This window comes from Watersipora subatra, chromosome 8, assembly GCF_963576615.1.
Source record: "Watersipora subatra chromosome 8, tzWatSuba1.1, whole genome shotgun sequence".
NCBI lineage: Eukaryota > Metazoa > Bryozoa > Gymnolaemata > Cheilostomatida > Watersiporidae > Watersipora > Watersipora subatra.
The window spans coordinates 25,035,987-25,045,792 of record NC_088715.1 but is presented as its reverse complement, the minus strand read 5'-3'; the positions used below and the strand labels follow the sequence as shown (position 1 = coordinate 25,045,792).

Below are 9,806 nucleotides of genomic sequence, written 5' to 3'. Positions count from 1 at the left end.
TTGACCAAACAAATGACTTACAGGAAATGAATCGTGGCTCAGCATATATAGGTTTATCATTACTGAAACCAACTAACTTAGAGGCATACTACAGTACAGAATAGTGATCAACCTTTACTATAAGTACCACTGCCAACCATTCACCTGAAGCCAGGTTTATAGGTTAGGAAACATATTGATTTCAATGGGTGTTGAACTTGCTGCTGTCAGCTTGCTAGACTGACACTACCACCAGCAATAACCATCTGCCTGAAATCATTGTGCAGTTACAACTCACGATCCTGGCAACGTCACACTAGACTGCCATGGTACTAGTAACTATAATAGTCATGCATAGTCACATCTGACTATGCATACACTCGTCACATTAAACTTTATAGCCATGTATAACACATTATATAATACGTATATCTATGTTGTTGGTACCATGTGAAACATAAGCTATGTGACTAACTACTGAATGTTTCACATTCTCATCTGTTAAAGTAAATGAGTTCACTAATATTAATTATTATTTTATTTTTTCTAAAACGAGAAAAGGTTTTGTTTTCTTCCCCAACCCAAATAGACAATGCTTCAATAACTTTTCAATAGCCAGAATAAAAGGAAGCATATAGTTAGTTGTATAGCATATATATGCTATATAGCATATATATGCTACATAGCATATATATGCTATATAGCATATATATGCTATGTAGCATATTTAGGTATAGTATAAAAATACCAAGACAAAACATTCAAAAGTGTGAATATATTTGGATGCAGTAAAATGTATCACAAAAGGAAAGAAGATAATTGCTTCATTGGTGAGATGTTGGCAGCCATTAGGATTGCGAATCCATTCGCTATTGACCAACTGAACTGCAGTGGTATGCAAAATAAACTCAACTCCCTTTAATCACCGTAGAAATTTCTTAAACATACATCGTTGCTCTCATCTTTGTTACAAACAAACAAATTATATGGTACTATAATCAAAACTTGTCAAGACAATCTAGTCATGTGTGTAACTATATGACTCGAAATAAGCAAATAAAAGTGTGTGCAGTGACCATATCTGTACAGATTGTTATCAACTTTTCGAAAATGGAATGTTCAGAATTCAGCCTACATAATCATCAAAAAACAACTGTACAGCTGTTTGGTTTACACATTCGAAATCAGGACAAAATAAAGATTAATGTAATACCAAAGTTGTCATATGAAAATGAAAATTTGTACAGATATGAGCACACCACCTACATTTATAATATTTGCTTGTTTCAAATCATGCAGGCGTATAACTACATTGGAAATCAGGACAAAATAAAGATTAATTTTATACCAAATTCGTGGCTATTGACTAAACTCGCCGTGAGTAACAACGTTGTTAAGGAGAATTTTAATTTTCCAATAAAGAGGTCCAGTTTATTTCGCATACCACTGTAAGTACAGTTGAATCATCACATACCACTGTAAGTACAGTTGAATCATCACATACCACAGTAAGTACAGTTGAATCATCGAGGGCACAAAACTAGTTAAACTCCAAAAATATCTGACCACATGCTAGGAAATCTATGTAATCTATAAACAGCTCAATTGCTAGACACAGGAGTAATCTCCCCTGCCGATGTATGCTGTTCTGAATATCTCTGCAGATTGAGCATTGATTTTCGAGACTTGATGGCTTTATAGCAGTCTTTGCACACTGGAACAGGCTTCTGTGAGTAATGACCGGCTAGGGGTGTGTGTCTCTGTATACACTTAGAGCAGAAAACACTTCCACACTTACAGCAGTGGTACTACAAAATACAGATGCTAAGAGTTAGCTCCCCTTGCTCCTACGAGTCGTAGGTGAGCATGATGATGGCATAATCGCAATACCTGACAGCTGACTACAGGAGTAGTGCTGCCTTTCTCAAGAACTCTGCTGTAATTCACATAAACGAAATTCATCTGAAAGTCAATGAATTTCTAGATTGTTCTGTTATTTTTCATCTATATATATATAAATCTCAGTCTGTGATTTGATATGTCCAGCTATAGTTATTATAATCTAGTAATGAAAGATCCGCTTCGTGCCGGATTTAATCTCGGAACCTCCTGTTCACCAAGCAATAATCTAACCAATTGAACTACCCGAGATGCAATGGATTGATTAAGCGATACAAGCCGTTATGCTGGTTAAAAGACCCATAACACTCTGCATTACGAAATGTCATTGGAGCTTGCTCTCACAGCTCTCATTAGTAAGTTTAGCAATACGGATAGCAGCTTACTCAAATTATTAATTGGCAATGTGCCAGGCTTATGGCAAGTGGCAAACAACTACACAACCTGCCACTGTTTATAAGCTGTTTTTAATACCCCTGCAACGCCAGACATTCGGCTAGTGATTGATATAAGAACAGGCGCCTTATATTTTCACCATTTGTATTTCCTATTCCATTCAGTTCCAATCAGTTTGACGAGGTTTTAAAAAGGCCGACTGAAAGTAAAATCTAAAAATGAAGTGAGAGCTAAAAGTGAAAGCTAAAAGTGACTTGAAAGCTAAAGGGAAAGTGAAAGCTAAAAATGAAGTGAAAGCTAAAAGCGAAAGCTAAAAATGAAGTGAAAGCTAAAGGCGAATGAAAGCTAAAAGTGAAGTGAAAGCTAAAAGTGAAGTGAAAGCTAAAAGTGAAGCGAAAGCTAAAAGTGAAGCGAAAGCTAAAAGTGACTTGAAAGCTAAAAGTGAAGCGAAAGCTAAAAGTGACTTGAAAGCTAAAAGTGAAGTGAAAGCTAAAAGCAAAGTGAAAGCTAAAAGTGAAGTGAAAGCTAAAAGTGAAATGAAAGCTAAAAGTGAAATGAAAGCTAAAAGTGACTTGAAAGCTAAAAGTGAAGTGAAAGCTAAAAGCAAAGTGAAAGCTAAAAGTGAAATGAAAGCTAAAAGCAAAGTGAAAGCTAAAAGTGAAGTGAAAGCTAAAAGTGAAATGAAAGCTAAAAGAGAAATGAAAGCTAAAAGTGACTTGAAAGCTAAAAGTGAAGTGAAAGCTAAAAGTGACTTGAAAGCTAAAAGTGAAGTGAAAGCTAAAAGCAAAGTGAAAGCTAAAAGTGAAATGAAAGCTAAAAGTGAAATGAAAGCTAAAAGTGAAATGAAAGCTAAAAGTGACTTGAAAGCTAAAAGTGAAGTGAAAGCTAAAAGCAAAGTGAAAGCTAAAAGCAAAGTGAAAGCTAAAAGTGAAATGAAAGCTAAAAGCAAAGTGAAAGCTAAAAGTGAAATGAAAGCTAAAAGTAAAATGAAAGCTAAAAGTGAAATGAAAGCTAAAAGCAAAGTGAAAGCTAAAAGTGAAATGAAAGCTAAAAGTGAAATGAAAGCTAAAAGTGAAATGAAAGCTAAAAGTGAAATGAAAGCTAAAAGCAAAGTGAAAGCTAAAAGTGAAATGAAAGCTAAAAGTGAAATGAAAGCTAAAAGTGAAATGAAAGCTAAAAGCAAAGTGAAAGCTAAAAGTGAAGTGAAAGCTAAAAGTGAAATGAAAGCTAAAAGTGAAATGAAAGCTAAAAGTGACTTGAAAGCTAAAAGTGAAGTGAAAGCTAAAAGTGACTTGAAAGCTAAAAGTGAAGTGAAAGCTAAAAGCAAAGTGAAAGCTAAAAGTGAAATGAAAGCTAAAAGTGAAATGAAAGCTAAAAGTGAAATGAAAGCTAAAAGTGACTTGAAAGCTAAAAGTGAAGTGAAAGCTAAAAGCAAAGTGAAAGCTAAAAGTGAAATGAAAGCTAAAAGCAAAGTGAAAGCTAAAAGTGAAATGAAAGCTAAAAGTAAAATGAAAGCTAAAAGTGAAATGAAAGCTAAAAGTGAAATGAAAGCTAAAAGCAAAGTGAAAGCTAAAAGTGAAATGAAAGCTAAAAGTGAAATGAAAGCTAAAAGTGAAATGAAAGCTAAAAGTGAAATGAAAGCTAAAAGCAAAGTGAAAGCTAAAAGTGAAATGAAAGCTAAAAGTGAAATGAAAGCTAAAAGTAACAAAAAAAGTGAGTCAAAAAAGGCAAGCCGGAACAAGATAATGAAAATTTAAAAATGAAAACAAAACTACGTGTGATCAAATCAGATCACTCTTATTGTTATTATTACTGATGTTATTATTATTGTTACTAGGTTCTTCTACAGAAATAGATGATAAAGCAACCAATCATCAGCATCTATTCACAAAAAAGATTCATTCCAAGTGACAGTCAATATTGTAACACAAAACATAAATCACCTAAAATAAAATCATTTAAATTTTCATTCATAACTATTTTTGGCATATCAATAACAATAGTTTATGGCCGAGACTAATCGCGAATATCAACTAAGGCGGTTTACGAGAGACATATCATATAAATTTAAGAAAATTTATGGCAATAGAAAAGGGGATAATAACAGAGTATAACAGATTCCGAGGTCTCCTTTAATAAAGCGTAGAAACGATGGACAGACAACCACCGCATTTTGTGAATATCTCAAGAGTGTCACCTAATTATCTACAGACAATGGCATGTCTCTCACAAAGTTAGGAGAAGAATGGTGGTTTCTGCCTATTTTGGAAAACAAAATGATTGACGTGAGCAGTCTGTTGATGGAAGAAAAACAAAGCACGTGGCTCAAGATCTTTATACATATTTTTATGTTTCAGATTTTTACTATGTAAATTTTTAATTAATATTTTAATTAAATTTTATTTTAATTTAAACGAATTTAATTTTTATTGTTTATAACAAAGGTGCGAGGTGTATGCTAAAATTTTAAAGGATGTTTTCCGGAGTCTTCAATACAATAATTACCAGCCAGTCATACAATGCTGTAAACGGTATGCAGAAGATAACTCCCAGTTTATGAAAATGAGTAGCATTATAAACCCTTACCGAGCACCGCGATGGATATTATTTCATGAACTATAGACTATATATAAAACAATAACCTGGCATGTAAAGCCTTATGCAACAGGCGATAACTGGGAATTTATAGTACTATGCAGTGAGCAACAAATGAGCACTTATAGCATTATGCAATAGGCAACAGCTGGGCACTTATAGCATTACACAATAAGCGATAATTGAGCCTTTATAGCATTATACAATAAGCAATAACTGGGCATTTATAGCATTATGCATTATGCATTTATAGCATTATGCAACAGGCAATACCTGATCACTTATAGCATTATGAAATAGGCAACAACTGATCACTTATAGCATTATGCAATAACATAGAACTGTAACATATTTAATGAGCGATAACTTGAAACTACTGCATGATGGAATACTTTTACATGTGACTATGTAACTAGCAATAAGCAAACACTATTACACTATGAAAAAGCAATCATTTTTTTGTAGAATTATTGAAATATTTTGGGATTCCAGAGCTCTAAGATTCCCAAAACAAATGAGTCAGAATTAAAGAAAACACAAACCAAAATTGAAATAAAAGTTATCTTCTCTTTTGTAGAAATTTCCCACTGCTGCTATTATGAACCTTAAAATTCACAAAATCTCAACCAGATTTTTTGAGTAGCAAACAGGAGTTTACAACAGCTGCTGGTGTACAAGTTGACTCACCCGTTTACTAAAGTGGTGGAAAGGGGCGGAACAACTGCACTGTTGCTGGTTTCTGAGAGTCTCAAGGTTTATGGCAACTGAATTAGCTTCATGACTTATCTCTTCTAGCGTCACATTATCCAGGCCATCCGCTCTGCAATCGAGAAATAGTAAAACTTAGTCTAAATCACGCTAGCGGAAGTACTGGTATCCAAATAAACTTGATAATCAGTGCTTTATCAATTCTTACACCAGCAAATTATTATTAGCCAATCACAGCAAGAATAGATAGTGACAGCAGCCAATAAATGACAGCTAATGGTGAAACACGAGACTAGCTGAATATAACTACAAAAAAACTGGATACAGTACTTTTGGCAAAAAATTCCTGTCGAAAATTTTTTTTGAATATAAATCTCAGTGTTGGTCTGTCGTCTGTCCAGTTACAACGAAAAGGTTTTAAGAGCAAAAAATCACTTCGCAGAGGATTTTAACTCGAAACCTCCAGGTCTACAGACCATTGAGCTAATCTTATAGACAACACATCCAACTGACGCAACAACTTTTTCATAACAAGTTAAGCAAAAACGATGCCTCGCATAGGAATTGAACTTACATTCACTAGATTATAGACCTGTATGTCAACCACTACTCCAACTGGCCACCTTGCCACTGCAGGGATTAATTAAGCACGTAATGATCACTCATGACGATCTCTCATGGTACATGAGACTGGCAAGAGTACTAGTAAATGTAATATATATATAATATATTTATAAGTGTATTATATACACTACTGAGCCAAATACCGTACTTTTCGGACAATAAACCAGACACCTATATAAGCCGCATCTGCTTTATTTTCCAAAAAACGATAATAAAACAATACATAGGCCGCACCTTTGTATAGGCCGCAGAACTCAGGACGGTGCTTTTTAAAACGGCAGCAACTTTACTGTTTAAAACGAAACAGTGCCATCAGGCATTGTTTTGTATTAACTGACGCTTTTTAACCTCGTGCCTAACGGAACAGTACCGTTAGGCATTGTTTCGTATTTTCTTTCACCACTGAAGGCGCATTAACTGGAGATTCTGGTTAATGCGCCCTAGCGGTGAAAGAAAAAGCCACAGAATAGTCGCACCCTTCTATAAAGCCGCATGGCTCAAATCGTCAGCAAAAGGTAGCGGCTAATAGTCCGAAAAGTTCGGACGCTGAGTACAAAGTTGAAAGCTAAGTACAAACTACTCTTTATATTATATAATATATATATTATATAAATCAATGCCTCTGTGATTATATATACAATGTATATATATATATATATATATGTATATATATATACATTCAACCAGTGTATATATATATATATATATATATATATACCGGTTGAATGCCTGGCATTGCTCGTGTAATGAAGTCATTGCACAAAAAAATTTTATTTTTATTTAACATATGCAATTCTATAACATTTACCATTCTAACTTTTAAACTTCATATCATGAGTGTTTTGTTCAGTAAATTGAAGGAAAACATAAACTAAAAGAAAAAATAAAACAACTGTATAGGTGTGTGAATGTGAAATAATTGGCAAGTGATGGCTAGATAATCTGTTTTACAATTATTACCGCGAAAAATGATTTGATACTGATACAATTAATACGAACTGAGAAAACAAAATAAAAATCATGAATATATTGAATTAATAATAACAATTAGTATTATTACATAAGTGTGTGTATGAAAAAAGGTTGCTGTTGCAGAAAAAGTTATCCATCAAAAATTTGAATACGACGATGCTGATTTTTCTCGATACAGGTATAAACATGAAAACGAGATTTCGAAATTAAACACATCAGTGAAGCGCATCGGTACTTTGTGAGACTGAATGCAGAGAGAATGCAAAGGCAAATCCTACTTGAGACTTTCGTGTGAACAGTTTTTAGTTTTGCAATTTCTAGCGAATTCCCTTTGGAAAAACAGGAAAATGAAGTTTGAAATTGTGCCATTATAGTCACACATTTAAAAACTAAAAATTAAAAAAGGTAATGATTATAACTCAAAAAAACTTTTTAAAGAACAACAAATGCAAAATGTAATCTATATAAAGAAAAGCGGATTTTATTAGTATTTAATAATTGTGGAACGCAAGGTGAGCACCAAGAAATCCCTATAAATAAATGTGCTATAATCAGAATCAAGGAAAATGCAGTATAGCTGTGCAAATACGAGGTCTGATCCAAAACTTCCCGGAATGGAGTTGTATACTCGTGCATATTCGCACGATGGAAAAACCCATTGCAGCGTTGGCTGGGAAACACCTCCGGAGTGTTGTCACAAAATTTTAAGCTGCTATGACAACTTGTTCTCATGTGAGCCGACGATATGTCAAGGTCTGTCAGGTGCTTCTGTCTATTTAAAAATTTTTTTTATCGTCATGTCTAATAAACAAGAACAGCGCATTTGCATTAAATTTTGTGTGAAATTAAGGAAAACAAGGATATTATGAACTTTGAAATAAAGTTATGATAATTCCTGAAAGCTTCCTTAAAATCGTTGCAAGCGTGCATCCTGAGCTCATTTCGGTCATCAGTTAGCAAGCTTGGCACGAACTTTGCTGCGACTCGTTTAAATTGTTAAAAAAATCGTTTAAAATGTCAGTTAAAACATTTTGAACAGTTCCAAAACTAAGTCCAGTCTCTCCAGATATCTAATGGTTAAACGACGATCTGGCATGACTAGTGACCTCAAACTGTCAATTTACGAGCAGGTTCTCGCCGACGCTGGTCTGCCAGACCTTGTGTCATCTTCAGTGCTGTCTCTACCTTCACAAAAACGTTTGTACCACTCAAAAATGTGTGTTTTCCTTAGAGCAGCATTTCCAAAAGCAATAGTTAACATTTCAACTGTTTGAGTACTTGTTTTCTCTAATTTCGCACAAAATTTAATGCAAATACGCTGTTCCGATTGATTAGACATGACGATAAATGTGATAAAAAATCGACGAAAGCACCGGACAGACCTTGACATATCGTCGGCTCACATGAGACCGCGTTGTCATAGCAACCTGAACTTTTGTGACAACACTCCAGAGGTGGTTTCCAGCAAACGGTGCAATGGGCTTTTTTATCGTTCAAATAAGCACGAGTATACAACTCCATTCCGGGAACTTTTGGATCAGACCGAGTAAATGTAGATGTGAAATAAATAGCAAGTATGTAAACTACCAAACAGATTATTTTTTAATCATGCAACTAATACCAACTGAAAAAAATCCAATAACAATCGTTATTTCGTCTTAATCAGTACAACAATCGCCAAATCTTTACGTCGAGAGAACATTTTGTTGATATCGTATGGCAGAAAACAAATTCGCCATAGTATGGCGAGAATGAAAAAGCATCGTGTTTTATAGAGTTGAGTAAAAAATATTTTATTAACAGTGGCATCGTAACCCATAGACGCAATGTATCAATCAAAACGTCATTTAGCGTGTGAAATCGTAAAAAGGGTATACAGTATATAGTAACAGCTATGCAATCGTAAGAGCTTTGTAGACTGGTGGTTAAATGATTTGGTTCACAAACATGCGGTTGCAATCTTTGAGAGTTCAAACCCAGCACAACACGGCTTTTTCATTCCAAGATTTTAATAGCCTTTGCTGGACAAACCAATTTACAAAAATGCAGAATATGAGATGCACAAACCATGAGATTTAATAAGGTAACTGAACTCTGCAAGCAGAGAATAGTAAAATAGACAGTTGTGTGACAACATTTTCCCGTGGCACCTACAGCTGTTTCATGCGCTGCCATGAGAAATATAGTCACAAAAAACCATATAGTTTATATATATATATATAATGTATATATATATATATGTATATACAGTGAAACTCGGATAAATCGCCCTCGGATATATCGAACACATGGTTAACTCGAATGGATTTGCTTGGTCCGTTCCCACGCAATGATAAATGGCTTTAGATAACTCGACCGAAACTCCGTTAACTCGAACAGTTTTTGCCAAACGGCTACCGAGACGGTTGTCACTATCGCTTTAGAATATCACTTTAGTCCAAGCCATAGAGATAAACATCGACTTTTAGTAGTTCTTAGGCCTCGTTATTACCAACATCGGCAAATATTTTCATTAACGACTTTTTTAAAGGTTTGCAAAAATCAAATTTTACCAAACATCCGCTTAGCGATAAGCCCTCCGAAAGCAAGAAAAGCGAGGTAAAATTTGGATAACTTTAAAGTAATATCGGCAA

General features: G+C 34.4%; 1 protein-coding gene across 3 annotated transcripts in view; it reads right to left on the bottom strand.

The window, feature by feature from the left end:
• Window positions 1–557: 557 nt before the first annotated feature.
• Window positions 558–9,806, bottom strand: part of LOC137402866 (myotubularin-related protein 8-like) — a 54,531-nt gene continuing 45,282 nt past the window's right edge. For all 3 annotated transcript variants that reach the window (XM_068089375.1, XM_068089376.1, XM_068089377.1), the window contains 2 exons: window positions 5,557–5,689; window positions 558–1,787 (listed from right to left, as the gene is read on the bottom strand). In XM_068089375.1, the coding sequence (XP_067945476.1) occupies window positions 1,581–1,787; window positions 5,557–5,689 (340 nt within the window). In that variant the 3' untranslated portion in view covers window positions 558–1,580. The remainder of the gene's footprint in view (window positions 1,788–5,556; window positions 5,690–9,806) is intronic.